Genomic DNA, 15,475 nt, shown 5'->3' with positions numbered 1-15,475 from the left:
GATCGGTGGGCGTGGTCACACCGGCCCCGCCCCGTCACGCGCCGGCGCTCGCCTGCCGCGTCGGCAGCCCCGGAACGCTGCAGACGCCGGCGGCTGAAGCGCAGGGGCGGCCGCGGCCTCGGCGGCGGGGGCTGGGCCCATGGCGACGGCGACGGCGGTGGCGGCTGGGGCCGGCGCCGCGGCGGGAGCTGAGTCGGCCGAGGGTCCCCGGGTGCCGACAGTGGCGCTGGAGCTGTGGCTCAGTGAGTAGCCGGGGCTGCCTCTCGGCTCGGGCGCAGCGCTCCACGTGAGGCCTCGCTTCCCGCCTCCCCGGGCCTTTCTTCTGAGGCTGGCGGGTGGGCAGGTGGCCGCGGGAAGGCTGGTGCCCGAGGAGGCAGGCAGGGCCCGGCACGGGTGGGAGGATCTCCTCGGCGGGCCTGGAGAGGAACCCCAGGAATCTGCCGCGGCTGCGGACCCGAGGCTGGGTGCTCTGCGCCCCCCTGCCCCCATCGCGGTGCATAAACACTGTTAACAACATAATGGCTACGGTTTATTGAGCTTCGCTTTTATGCCAAACACTGCTAAAGGGCATTTCAGCCACAGTTAATCCTTATTACGACCCCTAGAGACAGCTTCGGTTACTAACCTCGTTTTAGAGAAGGGCACTTTTAGAGTTAGCTGTGCAACACACCCATCCTCTGGGAAAGAACTCTTTCTGGCTCCCGACTTTAATGTCAAAAGAAGCCCTTTAAACCTTTTGTGCGAGTTCCTTCTGGCCAGACTTTTGTTATTGTCTCATGTAAGACTCATGGCAGTCCTAGGGGTAGTTACTGTCCCTGCGTTACCGATTGGGTTCTTGAAATTCCAAGAGAACAAAGCATATACTCCTTGTATTGGGCTCTACTGGGTGCTGGGAGTACTAAGATGCGTAAGGCAGAGCCCTTGCTCTCAAAGATATATTTAAGTAGGTGATAGAAGCCGATAGGAGCAGCACTTTGCTACGTTAAGGCAAATGGGAGGGATACTGGGCTTGTTTAAGGGACAGTGGTGGGAGTTGGTTTGTTTACGAGGGGATTGTCTCAGGGGACATAGCATTTGAGTGAACAATGGAGGCGACAGCATTTCAGATGCAGGAAACTGCATGAGCAAAAGCTGGGGGAAAGGAGAGTGCGGAGCATTCTGGGAAGAAGGAAGTCTGCTGCAGGAGAGACTGCATGGCTAACTCGGGCGAGATCTTAAAGGGTCCTGTGGGCTGCAGAAAGGAGTTCAGAGTTTATCCTTGATGTAGTCGGGGAGATGTCAGAGCCAGAAACTCTGATCAAGTGTGCATTCGTGCTCAGTCTTGTCTCACTCTTTAGCGGCCCTGTGGACTGTAGCCCGCCAGGCTCCTCTGTCCATGGGATTTCCCAGGCAAGAATTCTGGAGTGGGTTGCTATTTCCTACTCCAGGGGATCTTCCTGTCTGCCTCCTGCACGAGCAGGCGGATTGTTTACCGCTGTGCCCCCTGGGAAGCCCCTCTGATCAAGTACCTCTGTTAAAAGCATCACTTGCCACTGTGTGAAGAGCTGAATTGGTTAGGGATGGTAGAGTCCAGGCAGAGAGTAGATGAAAAGCTCTTCTGGTAGTGTGTCAGGACTGAAGTACAAAGGTATTGGGATGGAGAGTAGAAATAATTAGCTAGTTCGATCAGCAGCCTTACTGCATTAGAATAGAGGCAAGGGACCAGAGGGATCTAGGTTGGATTGCAGGTTTCAGGCTCAGGTAACTGGTTACAGATGCTTCACTTGTGGAGTTTGAGGGGCTTGTGGCACAAAGAGAAGCTCTCTGGGCAGTTGGTTTGACTCCAGAGAGTCAACTTGAGACCTTCAGTTCATTAGCAGTGAGCTTGTCTGTGCACATTAGGAAGAACAGTTTGCACATGGAACATGGAGAATCTCAACATGGAAGAAGCAGGGTTGTCGGGGGTGGGTGCTGGAGTGGGGTGCTGAGAGAGAAGGTGGAGCCTACAGGCTGCTGGGAGGGGGTGAGCTGCAGGTCTGTAAGGAAGGTATAGTTGGAAGGTGGTTTTGCTGCTGAGAAAGAGAGAAGGAGGATGGGGGAACTTTGAATTTGGCAACTGAAAGATTACTGAATTATCTCAGGGTTAAACGCTGGGGACAGAAAGAAGGTGGTTAACTAGGAGGCAGTGGAGTTGCAAAAGTCAAGTGGGCTGGGTTAGAGACCAGCCAACCACTGACCCAGGTGGGGGAGAAAAAGGGAACCAAGACTGTTTAGGAGGGGATCCTTAAGCTCCAGCTGTTTTAGGCTATTGTGGTCCCAAAGTTCTGAGATCTTCCAGTCGTTCGGGTAGGGCTAGAACCTATCCCAACAGCACAGACCCCCTTCCCAGTCCAGCAACCAAAAATGCCTCCAGATGTGCCCTGGGACAGAGGGCCCACCTTTTCCCCTCTGCACCTGAGATCCTCTGAGTTTGGGCTTTGGAGTGCTGAATGGACTTCAGAAATGTATCTTGTAGTCTTTGTGGTTGTGTGGTTTCCAGCTCCCTGCCCCTGCCTGCCATAGGAGCAGAGAAAGTAAACTGTTGAACCAGACTTGTGGGGGCTGGGGCCCAGTGGAGGTGGTACGTGGATGGACGTGTGCTAGAGAGGCTGGTGGTGGGGCAAGGACTGGAGTGTAGTTGAAGGAAAGTCCCTGAGTCTATGCTGGGTGGAGAAGGAAGTCACTCCAGGGGCACGTGAAGACCCCAGAGCTCATCTCACTGACGGATCTTACCTCAGCAAGCAAGGCAGCTGTGTCCCTAAGGCTGGAATGTAATAGCATGCCCCACTGGGGCTCAGATGGTAAAGAATCTGCCTGCAGTGCATAAGACCCAGGTTTGACCCCTGGGTCAGAAAGATCCCCTGGAAAAGGAAATGGCAACCCACTCCGATATTCTTGCCTAGAGAATCCCATGGAGAGAGGACACTGATGGGAGACAGTTCATGGGGTCTTAAAGAGTTGGACTCGACTGAGCGACTGGCACCTTGGGGTTGTGAGGATCAGGGGAGTTCTTGCGTCTCAAGCACACGGAACAGTGCCTGGGCACGATGCTAGCTATTATCATCACTAGTCTTCTTAGTAGAGAGTGGCAGAAACAAACTCATACTGTTTGCCAGAAAAGGAAAAACATTGGACCTAGAATTGGGAAGGAGTAGTTCCCCAAAGGAACGCCAGGAACCTGTTTCACCAGAAGCTCAAGCTTTAAAAATACAAGTAGCAGCTTCTGGACTTTTTGCAGGCCCCCCCCCCCCCCCTGCCCCCTACCACTTAGTTTATTTTGGGCGTTGTTCCACATGACTGCATTTAGAGCTGCCTCCTCTTTGTTAATGAAAAGCCTCCTGTGCCTGGTGGCATGGGGTGCTATACTCGATTTAACCAGCGGAGTCTCGAGCTATTAACAGCATCGCTGGGGCCTCTTGGTCTCAGCTCTGCTAGTGCTGCCAGGGAGGCACTAGCTTAGTTGGATGCTCTGTGATCTTCTTCCATCTGCTTGGACCGACTCCCAAGTGATAAGTCCTGTCCTCCAGCCTCACTTTTCTGCCTCCCTCTGGATTTCGATCTATTTATATTCTCCCAGCTTCTCTGGAACTGAGCTGATTCTTTATCTTGGACCCATCATTCCTATGCTGGATCTTGGCCTTTCAGCACTGCTTGATGTCTGGGTTGGTGTGTATCTGCCCCACGCAGTGCATACTCACTGCCACAGGATTGAGTTCTAAGTGTTCTCAAGGTGACTGCTTCCCCACAGCCCCAGGGCTCCCCTGACTAGCACGGGCTGCTCTTAACACCAGGGTCATGACCCTGGGGGTGGGGTGGTGGCTGATGTGAGATGATTTAGCTTTCGAATTAGTCACTGTTAGATGAACCATTCAGGGAATTCCCTGGTGGTCCAGTGGTTGGGATTTAGTGCTTTCCCTGCTGTGACCTGGGTTTAGTTCCTGGTCAGGGAACTAAGATTCTGCAGACTCGCACCAGGCCCCCTAACCACGCCCCACTACCCTGGGGGAAGGGGAAAAAAAAAGCCATTTCACTCACAGCTGGAGGGCTTGGCTGTCTTCCTTTTTTTTTTTTTTAATTTAAAAAATTTTTAAAAATCCTCTGGGAATTATTGTCTCTGGACCTGCTCAAGGCCACTGAAACAGCTTGGCAGGATGGGATTAGGTGTTTGGAGACCCAGTTATTTCAGAACTGGAGTAGCCATCTCCTGGTGTCAGCAATATGTCCAGCCAACTGGTCAGACTTCGAATAGTGAAAGATGAATCATTCATTCATTAGCAGATATCCTTGCTGATGACTGTCTAGGTGCTGGAGGGTGGGAAGGTGAATGAAACAGGCCTCCTTCCTGCCTTAGGGAGCTGATAACTTAGTGGCAAAAAGGTCAAAGAACCTAGTTCCCGAAAGAGGCCCTGTCTTTGTCAGAGAACTGAAGACTTACATTTGGGCCCTGGAATTGGTCAGACCTGAGATTTTTTTGTCATTTTCCAGTTTTGTGACTGGGCAGATTTCTTCATCTATAAAATGCTGAGCTAACATTAGTATCAGCTTCAGTTTTCTGAGGATTACAGGAAAGGGATGCTAGGAAAGCACTCAGCGTCATGTCTGACACAAAGCAAGTTCTTAAAAAACAAAGGGGGCGGGGCAGCAGCTATGACTTTTATTGCTGTTATTTGGGAGCTGTGAAAAACCTGGAGGGAATCCTTATGATATAGATATAGCAAATAAAAAAACTTACTTTTTGGATCTTTTTGCTGCTTTGCCCTGGTTATGGGTTTAGAACATTATGCTTGTAGAGTTTTTTTTTTTTTTCCCCTTCCTTTCTTTGGAAAACCTGGTGACTTGGTGGTAGGGGAGGAGGGAGAGAGCTGGACTCTGCTTGATGAACAGGGTCCTGCCTGCTCTTCTCTGCTGCTGGGTCATAGAGCACGGGTCCCCAAACCCCGGGCCACAAACCGGTACCTGTCAGGTTGCAGCAAGTAAGGAATTAGGCTGCATAGCAGGAGGTGAGCAGCGGGTGAATGAGCGAAGCTTCATCTGTTAATATATTTACAGCCGCTCCCCATCATTATTACTGCTTGAGCTCCACCTCCTGTTGGATTAGTGGTGGCATTAGATTCTCATATGAGAGCAGACGGTAAAGGTAATGTGAATTATCCTGAAACCACCTCCCCCACCCCACCCCCTCCTCGTCTGTGGAAAAATTATTTTCCATGAAACTGGCCCCTGGTGTCCAAAAGGTTGGGGAACTGCTGTCACAGAGTCATGTGTTGAGGTCTGAAAGTCTTTTAGGTATCAAGCTTGACCTTGTCGTGAACTGAAGCTTTATGAAGTTTTAGTGATACAGAAAGAAGTAGTTCAGATGAGTTGGATCTCCTTTTTTCATTAATTTTTATTGGAGTATCGTTGCTTTACAGTGTTATGTTAGTTTCTGCTGTACAGCAAAGTGAGTCAGTTATGCATATACATATATCCGCTTTTTTTTAGATTTCCTTCCCCTTTAGGTCACCACAGAGCATTGAGTGGAGGTCCCTGTAGAGTCAAGTATCACGGCTTTCAGTTTACTTCCTGAGTAATTCTTTTGTGCCTGTGCCTAAGGCACTGTACCAAGCATTGTAGGGAACATAGTGCTTCTGCCTTAGTTTTGAACAGACTTTGGAAGTTTAAGTGTACTAAGTTGTATACACATTTTTAAAGGAAAACACAAAGACTGTTACAAGATCGTCTGTCTTTTATTGATTACTTAATGTTTGCGGCTATACTGAGTATTTCAGACACTGTGTTTTTTTAAGATTCATTTATTTGTTTGCACTGGGTCTTTGGTGCTTGCAGGCTTTCTCTAGTTGTGGCAAGTGGGAGCTAGTCTGGTCGCGGTGCACGGACCTCTCATCGCAGTGGCTTCTCTTGTTGTGGGGCATGGGCTCAAGGTGCACAGGCTTCGGTAGTAGCAGGATGTGGACTCAGTGATTGTAGTTCACAGACAGATGGAGTCCTAACCAGTAGACCACCAGGGAAGCCTTAGACAGTATCTTTTGAGAATCTCATGACTATCCCACAAGGAAGGTACCGTTTTCCTTATTTTATAGTTGAGGAAACTGGGGCTCTGAGAGTCCAATGACATGTAACTAATAAAGGATGGAGCTGGAGATCCCTATCCTAAAAGAGCAGGTGGGATGTGGGTCTTCTGAGATGGAAGAGATGGCTTCTGTTTTGTGGGGGTGGGTGATTAAGAAAGTCCTTATGAAGTGGCATTTGAATTGGGATTCGAAGGGTGAATAGCATTTTGAGAGGTGGAACATAGAGAAAGAGCTTTGAGGAGGAAAAAGGTGAGGAGCATGGGGAAACTGATAACCTGATTCCTTTGCTCTTCTTTGTTGTCTCTGTTCACTTAGGTGGGGGCTGATGGGTGGGAAGGTGGGGGATTGAGGACCTGTCCTTTGAATCTCCTTGTTGAGCTAGGGGCATGCGACTTCCACATGACATAAAAGTGACTGCCATCTGGAAAGTTAAATTCCGGTTGACTGTGGAGTCTTTTTTGTTTTTAATTATTTATTAATTTTTGGCTGCGCTGGGTCTTCATTGCTACATGAGCACTTTCACCAGTTGTGGTGAGTGGGGGCTACTCTTCAGTTGCAGCGCGCAGACTTCTCATTGCGGTGACTTCTCTCGTTGCAGAGAACAGGCTTTAAGTACGTGGGCTTCAGTAGTTGTGGTTCCTGGGCTCTAGAGCACAGGCTCAGTAGTTGCTAAGGCTTAGTTGCACAGGCTTAGTTGCTTGGCAGCACGTGGGATCTTCCTGGACCAGGGATCAAACCTGTTTCCCCTGCACTGGGAGGTGGATTCTTAACCACTGGACCACCAGGAAAGCCCCTGTAGACTCTTAAGTAATCAGAAGGGAGGAGAATTAGTCGGAGCTGGAGCAGTGGAGGAGGCTTTTGGGAGCAGATGGAAATTCAGAATGACCTTGAGAATGGATAGAGAAGAGAGAAGCGGACGTTCAAGCCAAAGGAGTAGTGTCAGAAGTATGACCATAAGAATTACTTGCAGAGTTTGAAAGAGCTTCTCTGTCAGGACCAGTAAAAAGTTTCATTGGAAAGGCGGATAGTCCAGGATAAGCTGGACAGAGGGCAGTAGGGGAAATGTTATGAAAGAGCAGGACAAAGACAGTCTCGGCAACTACTTTATGAGAATGTGGCTTGTTTCAGTTGAAAGGCCAGGCCTGTGGAATGGTCATCCTTGCTGGGACAGGGATTCTAGGCGGCAGCAGTGGGAGGGGAAGAAGCTGCTACCATCTAGCACCAGGAAAGAGTCCACAAAGATTGCAGGAAGTCAGGGATTGCCCCACCCCTCGGTGGAGCGTGGGCTCACATTAGGCCTTCTGACAAGCCCCCTGTCTCCAGGTGTTGCCTGCTCTGGGCTGTGCCCTGGTACCGTGCCCTGGTACCCTTCATGCCGCACGTCCTCAGATCACATACAAATACGAATGTTCCGGCGGGGAGGCCCTAGTGTGACTGGATCTGGGCTCCTTGGGCATATGTGTATGGTAGCAGAGAGAAACGGCATTCTGAGGAGTGACGGCAGGGAGGTCCTCTTGTTAGACAGCATAAGCCACTGACGTGGAGAAGCTGCTTAGGTGGGACAGAGGATTTCAGTAAGCGGAGGCTCAGGTTTCGGCCTGGTACTTGGGGGACATAATGGGAGCTGTTCAGGACTTCACTGTAAGTTCTGGTCTTCCTGTCACATGGCTGAGAAGCTTCCAGGTTCTTGGTGGTCCCTGGTGGTCCAGTGGTTAAGAATCCGCCTGCCAGTACAGAGAACTTGAGTTCAATCCTTGCTCCAGAAAGATTCCACATGCCGTGGAGCAACCAAGCCCACAAGCTGCAACTTGAGAAAGCCCAGTGCAGCCAAAAAAATGAAAATACAAAATAAAAAAGAAGCTTGCAGGTTGTGGCCTATGCGTAGATGCTGGCCTGTACCCATCCTTGTTGCAGGGCCACGGTGGGGGGTCGGCACAGGCATGAAGAAGGTGCACATAAGCCAACCCCTGCACTAGGGATGGAGCCCCTTTCAGGGTAGTACCTGGTTAACCAGGTTGCTCGTTCATGCAGTCAGCAGTCCCTGAGTCATGGGCCATACCCGTGCCTGAGTGATGAGCACGGTCGACCCCCAACCCTGCTGGCTGTCTGTGTGCTGCGTCCCATCCTCAGGAGGTGTGATACACTCAGTCCTTGGCTGTTGTCCTGTTTTGAGGGGTGGAGATGTGGAGTGGTGTGTATGTTTCCCTTTATTATACTTCAGTTCTACTTTTTATTTCCTTGACAGATAAAGCCACAGACCCAAGCATGTCAGAACAGGATTGGTCAGCTATCCAGAATTTCTGTGACCAAGTGAACACTGATCCCAACGGGTAAGGTGATGTCACACACATGTCCAACTTCTACAGGCACCTCAGACTATGCGTGCCTGCCTGTGCTTCTCAGGATTGTTTTACGTAGCTTAGGCTTTGTTTCCTTTTTTTCCTCCCTCCATGATCTACTGAGTATGTTATTTTTCTAGAAATAGCAAATTCATGTAGTTTTCTTAAAAAAAAAAGTTTGTAACTGGCAATTATTTTAAAATTTTTAACTAATTTTTATGAAACACTACTGCTGAGGAGCTCTCTGAATGTTAGGGATAGAATGTAACTAGTGTACACAGTAATGTGAAAGATCAGTGTGTTCTTCTTAAAAAATGTTTTTTTATTTGCAGATTATACTATATTTAGCAGCATGTTGCTGAATGTCCATTTCAGAGCCACAGCAGATGCTTTTGTTGTTGTTGTTTAGTCACTAAGTTGTGTCTGACTCTTTTTTGACTCCATGTAGCCCACCAGGCTCCTCTGTCTATAGGATTTCCCAGGCAAGAATACTGGAGGGGATTGCCATTTTTTTCTCCAGGGGATCTTCCCAACCCACAGATTAAACCTATGTCTCCTGCATTGGCACCCCACTCCAGTACCCTTGCCTGGAGAATCCCATGGACAGAGAGCCTGGTGGGCTGCATTCCATGGGGTCTCGAAGAGTCGGACATGACAGAGCGACTTCACTTTTCCTTTCATGCATTGAAGAAGGAAATGGCAACCCACTCAAGTGTTCTTTCCTGGAGAATCCCGGGGACAGGGGAGCCTGGTGGGCTGCCATCTATGGGGTCACACAGAGTCGGACATGACTGAAGTGACTTAGCAGCAGCAGCAGCTCCTGCACTGCAGGCGAATTCTTAACTACTGAGCCACCAGGGAAGCTTGTTGAGCTAATTTAAATACAGTCTTTTTTTTAAGAAAAAGCAGAGGAAGAGAGGTTAAGATTTCATTGAATTTGATTTCTGAAGTGTCTGAATGGGAACTTTCTTCCCCGCCTGTTCTTTGGCCGTGAAGCACGGTCTGCAGGATCTCAGTTCCCCAACCAGGTATCAAACTGCCTCCTGCAGTGGCGGTGTGGTGTCTTCCACACTGGACCGCCAGGGAAGTCCCCTGGATGGGAACTTGAGGAATGAGCCAGTTATCCAGATATTTCATCTCCATGTTGCTAAATATTCATTTTGAAAGCCACAAGAAGTTTGATCACATTTTGTGCTCCAGGGTTGACTGAGTAGTTCTCAAATAACAAATAAGGTCTGTGCTGCTCTAGACCAAGTTACATACAGGTCTGGGAGCTGTAAGGGTGGGTGGACTGGGGAGAGGATGGTGTGTTCTGGAAGCGTAGCTGTGAGATGTGGGGGCAGCTGGGAGCCGACCTCCTTCGGGGGCTCGTGCATGGTCGTGTGCAGTCACATCCTACCTCTGCTCTGGGACCCAAGCTCCTGGGGGAGAGGGGACTTGACCGAGCATGCTCAGCCAGACCGGTTGGTGTGTTCCTCTCTGCCCAGAGTCTTTGTTTTCCCTTAGCTCAACCTATGCGCCCTGGCTGCTGGCCCACAAGATCCAGTCTCCACAAGAGAAAGAAGCTCTTTATGCCTTAACAGTGAGTTTGTCTTGCCCCTTGCCCCTTAGCCTGTCCCAAGGCTAGCATTTCAGTGTGGGAAACAGCCTCTGAGCGGTTCACCTTCCCTGGCCTTCAGAAGGCAGGCTAGAGGGAGTTCTGGGCTCAGATTGCCCCATTGTAGATCTGTTCCTGGAGAGTAGCATTGAGCCTGCCTTGCAGGAAGGAAAGGAAGGCTTTATTTCCTCTTGCCCTTGTTAGACCAGGGCTGGCAAGGTCAAGTGCCCACAGGGCCAGACTGGTAGCATAAGTGAGTGAGCCATCTACAGGAGGAACCAGAGAGACCACGTCCAGTCTAAAGAGGGCAGCTGCACAGCAGGACCTGCTGGCTATTGCCAGGGATGAGTTTGGGCCGAGTGTTGCTAGAACTTCCTGTTTAAGAGAAACTGGAAATCCAGATGAAGTCTCAGGATTTTTCAGTATCAGTGACTGATTTGAAATGTTAATGGTGTGGACCAAAGAAAACGTTTATGGGCTCAATTTGTCACTTGAATGCCAGCAGGTTTGATAGTTTTTGGGTATTCCATGTATGATTCCTGCCTCTGAGGAGAAAGAAGGAAGTGATTCTCTGACCAGTTTCACCTGCCCAGAGGGTCTCCATAAAAGGTGGGGTGACCTCAAAGTCTCCCACCGAGTGGTTTCCTGGACACAAACCTGTCAGTTACAACAAGAGCAAACAAATGCTTTTTTACTTAATCTGAAAGTCTCATCCTTTCTCCCAAACTTTAGTGACCTCAGCCTTGAGCCATGGTTCCAACCAATACTTACCAGGTTTGGGACGAGCTGTGGGGCCAACGGCTTCACCTTCTCATGGGGGTCCTTTGTCTGTGCAGGTGCTGGAGACGTGTGTGAACCACTGTGGGGAGAAGTTCCACAACGAGGTGGCCAAGTTCCGCTTCCTGAACGAGCTCATCAAAGTGCTGTCCCCAAAGGTGAGCGCCCAGGGCCTGGCCCTTCTCTGTGCCACTCACGGTGGGTGTCCCTAAGACCTTACAGGTTAAGAGCTCAGTCCTACCTAGACTACGTCCACTTCAGACACCCGTCATGAGTCTCGGGGATCCCCAGGCTATTGCACTTCTGCCCGACCAGCTACTAGTTCAGAGGTTCCTTGGACCCCCCTCTGCCAGGTTGCCTAATTCAGTGGATAGAAAGATTCACAGAACACAGAAAAGCACTATACTTAATAATATCCTTTTATTTTAAAGGGTATAAATGAGATACATAGTTCCAATCCTCTGATCACATGGTCAGCCCCTCCCTTGAAGCCAGGTGTCCACCAGGAATGTTCAGCATAAACTTGGGTATGGTCCCTGGGGAAGACTTGTAAATAACAAAGACCTTCCTATCACTTGGGACTTCCGTGGTGGCTCAGACGGTTAAGCGTCTGTCTACAATGTGGGAGACCCGGGTTCGATCCCTGGGTCGGGAAGATCCCCTGGAGGAGGAAATGGCAGTCCACTCCAGTACTGTTGCCTGGAAAATCCTGTGGACAGAGGAGCCTGGTAGGCTACAGTCCATGGGGTCGCAAAGAGTCGAACACGACTGAGCGACTTCACTTCACTTCACTTCCTATCACTTAGGAAATTCCAAAGGTCTTTGAAGTTCTGTGCCAGGAGGAACTGAGGAGAAAGGTCAAATATTTTGGAAATTATATCTATCACATATATATTATATATATAATTTCCAAAATTCTTTTATTTATGAGGATTAATAAATCCTTTTATTTATTTTAAGAGGATCTTTTAGTAGTAGTATTGATTTTTGACCATGCTGTGTCTTGGTTGCGGCAAGCAGGGGCTCCTCTCTACTTGCAGTGTGTGCACGTCTCCCTGTGGGGCTTCTCTCGTTGGGGACCACGGGCCCTAGGGCGCACAGACTTCAGAAGTTGCATCGTGTGAGCTCAGTCATTGGCGGCTCACAGGCTTAGTTGCCCCATGGTATGTGGGATCTTCCCCGAGCAGGGATCAAACCTGTGTCCCTGCATTGGCAGGCTGATTCTTAACCACTGGACCACCAGGGTTAAAAGAGGATCTTTTAAGAAATAATGATTCAAAACATTTGAGTTTCAGCAATTCCTTTCACTTTACCTTATTTTCATTCCCAATATATTTTTATTCTACACTCCAAAAAAATGAGTGCCCCCAGTGGCTCTAACCTAGGCCAGTACATGGTGGGATTGAATTTTCGTGGCTTTGGAGGTTGACTCCTTGAAACTCAGAGAGTGCTGGGCTCGGGTGCCAGATGATTTGTCCTCTCGCTGTGCCTGCCCTCTCAACCAGCCTTGAGCAGCTTGCTTCTCAGCTGCCATCTCTTCAGTGATCCTGTGGGCTGGGCAGTCTACTAATGAAACTGCCCAACTCGGATGGGATTTGAACCCAGCCAAAACTTAGATTGAGACTTGAACCTGTGGGCTGGGATTAAAACCCACTATCTCTCTCTCTTTTTTTTTTATTTTTAAATTTGACTGCACCAGGTCTTAGTTGCAGCATGTGGAATCTAGTCCCTGCCTAGGGATCAGACTCAGGCCCCTTGCACTGGGAGCATGGAGTCGTAGCTGCCGGACCACCAAAGAAGTCCCCACTGTTTTAATTAAAATCAGGACTTACTGAAGCTCAGGTTCTTTTTGTTTTGTTTTGTTTTAATTTTTTAATTAACACCTAAAACATTTTGTATTGAGGTATACCCAATTAACAATGTTGTGATAGTCTCAGGTGAATAGCAAAGGGACTCAGCTATACATATACATGCGTCCATTCTCCCCCAAAACCCCACTCTCATCCGAGCTGCCACATGACATTGTGAAGCTCAGGTTCTTTATGTCTCAGCACAGAAGGGATTCAGCAAGAGGCAGAATATAGATAAGTAGATTTATTAATACAGAATGCTTGTGAGGGTTCAAGTGGGCAGGCAAGGGGGCTCTGTCCTGAGAACTAAGTGGGAAAACAGATTTGTTTGTAGAGAGATACATTCCATAGATAGAATGTAGGCTGTGTCAGAAGATGAGAGTGGCCCTGAAATATGGGGTGTTAGTTTTTGTGGGCTCAGTAATTTCATAGGGTAACAAGTGGGAGGATTAGTCCTACTATTTTATGAAAGACGGGGTGGAGATTTCCAGGAATTGGGCCACTATTCTCTTTTTGGCCTTTCATGGTCAGGCTTGGGACTGTCATGGCTGTGTGTGTCTTTAGCTGATGTATTGCAGTGAGTGTGTAATGAGGTTCAAGGTCTACTAGAAATCGAATCGCACCACCATCTTGCACCTATTTGGTTCTGACTAGTTTCTGTTGTATCCTGAACATCTGTGTCATTCTTTGAACATTATGACCTCTAGCCCTTTCTTCTGTCTCACTAAGGCCCTTCAGCTCAGTAATTCCCTTTCCTTTTTATCTTTAGTACCTAGGCTCCTGGACTACAGAAAAAGTTAAGGGAAGAATCATTGAAATACTCTTCAGTTGGACAGTCTGGTTTCCAGAGGACATCAAGATCCGAGATGCTTATCAGATGCTAAAGAAACAAGGTCTGACTGCGCTGCCTTCCCTTCCCACAGTGATTGTTCCTTCTTGCTTTTCTGTACAGTTTGTCATTTTTTGGTGAAAGCTGGAGATCTTGTGTCCAGTAGACACAGTAATCGAGGCTGAAGCAAGTAATTTCAGTCCCTGAAAGTGGGCAGACCTTTCCTTCTGGTTAGCAGGAATGGGGGCTTCCCTGATAGCTCAGTTGGTAAAGAATCGGCCTTCAGTGCAGGAGATCCCAGTTTGATTCCTGGGTCAGGAAAATCTGCTGGAGAAGGATAGTCTACCCACTCCAGTGTCCTTGGGCTTCCCTTGTTGCTCAGCTGGTAAAGAATTCAGCAGGAGTTGAGCTGGGTTTGAGATGGTTGTTGCTGTAGTTACCCTTACTATACCAGGTTTCAGATTCCTCTGGTGTTGGCTCGTGTTTGAGGTGGGGGCTGATGGCCTAGAGAGTTTCTCGCAGTATCTACTCTGCTCTCAGCTTTGGGTCTTCCTCTTGCTCTACATCTCAGAAGAGTTCTTATTCCACTGCCTGTCCTGACAGTAGACCTTTATTACTTGTTCCCTGATGCCCTTCGCCTGGCGCTAGTGGTGGTTCTGTTCTGATTAAGCCTCGGTCTTAGGAAGGCACGTGTCCCTGGTCTTGGAGGGACCTGTTTGTGATCCTGTTCCACCCCATCTCGGGCTGGGGCCAGGACACGTTTGCACATTGCACCCAGGGGTGCAGGCTTTTCCGTTCTTTTCTTCCAGCTGCCTTAGGTTTTCACCACTCTTCTAAGGACCGCAGGTGTGTTGTCCTTCCCCCAGCAGTGTGAGGCTTCTCCCTGGGGAGAGATGGATTTCGGTGGGCCATCGGGCCTTTCCCATTCTCTTTTTGTGAGGCCTTTGGAGAATGAGCCTGTTCCTCTTGTGAAGCGAGCTCCAGAGTGTGTCCTGTGTCGAAGCTGGGAGTCCACGTTCCTTTTCTCTCAGGCTCTGTGGGAGGAACCAGATTTAGGAGGGCTATTTTTCCGCCCCCGTCACATGCATTCAGTATTTTTATGAGTATCAAAGATCCTACACTCGTTTCTGGGCCCTGAGAGGTTGTGTCTGAGAAGGCAATGGCAACCTACTCCAGTACTCTTGCCTGGAAAACCCCATGGATGGAGGAGCCTGGTAGGCTGCAGTCCATGGGGTTGCACAGAGTCAGACACGACTGAAGCAACTTAGCAGCAGCAGCAGCAGAGAGGTTGTGTACCTGCATAAAATCGTCAGTATTTATATAGTGTAGGGACCGTAGATTGCTAGTCTTAGGGTTTGCCTGTGCTCTGATTTAGTTGGCTCTGACCATCCCCAGCTTGCGATTCTCCCAAGGGAGGATGCAGAGCCTTGATCACGCCCTGGGTGTTTCCCTTTAAGGTCGCTGACAGTGTCTTCCTGGTGGGAGATCAGGAACCAGGAGTTTCTGGACTTTATACTGGATCCTGCTGAAGTCAGCAGGTATTTGTATCAGCATATCCATGAATTGCATTTTTTTAGGAATCATAAAGCAAGACCCTAAACTTCCAGTGGATAAAATCTTGCCCCCACCTTCTCCCTGGCCCAAGAGCTCCATCTTTGATGCTGATGAAGAAAAGTCAAAGGTAAGGAGCTTCTCCCTGACCGTGGAGGCCAACCTGGAGTCTGAGCCGACCTCTTCTTTGAGGGACTCCCCTCCAGTACCCTCTGATCAGAACTGGCATGTGGGGAGGTGGGGTGAGTTCTCTCTGGAGCAGAGAGAGGTGTCGTAGGGTCTGTATGTCGTTTTCATGGAGAGGTCAAATAAGTGACCTATTCTTTGGGTCTTCCACCTTATCTGTTCGGTGTTCCCAAGGGAAAGAACGTACGAAAGGCCAACCCTAGTGGGTAGTTTGGGGGGTCAGTCGTATCCAGAGTGTGTGCGGTGTTTGGGGAAGG

The 15,475-nt window shown here is 49.1% G+C and overlaps 1 protein-coding gene across 1 annotated transcript in view; it reads left to right on the top strand.

The window, feature by feature from the left end:
* Positions 1–85: 85 nt before the first annotated feature.
* The window catches only part of GGA2 (golgi associated, gamma adaptin ear containing, ARF binding protein 2), a 29,466-nt gene continuing 14,076 nt past the window's right edge, over positions 86–15,475 (top strand). Inside the window, exons 1-6 of the mRNA XM_070779799.1 lie at positions 86–242; positions 8,335–8,419; positions 9,935–10,010; positions 10,862–10,960; positions 13,422–13,545; positions 15,059–15,162. Of these exons, the coding sequence (XP_070635900.1) occupies positions 140–242; positions 8,335–8,419; positions 9,935–10,010; positions 10,862–10,960; positions 13,422–13,545; positions 15,059–15,162 (591 nt within the window). The 5' untranslated portion in view covers positions 86–139. The remainder of the gene's footprint in view (positions 243–8,334; positions 8,420–9,934; positions 10,011–10,861; positions 10,961–13,421; positions 13,546–15,058; positions 15,163–15,475) is intronic.

This window comes from Bos indicus, chromosome 25, assembly GCF_029378745.1.
Source record: "Bos indicus isolate NIAB-ARS_2022 breed Sahiwal x Tharparkar chromosome 25, NIAB-ARS_B.indTharparkar_mat_pri_1.0, whole genome shotgun sequence".
Lineage (NCBI taxonomy): Eukaryota > Metazoa > Chordata > Mammalia > Artiodactyla > Bovidae > Bos > Bos indicus.
This window is presented reverse-complemented; position numbering and strand designations above follow the sequence as displayed.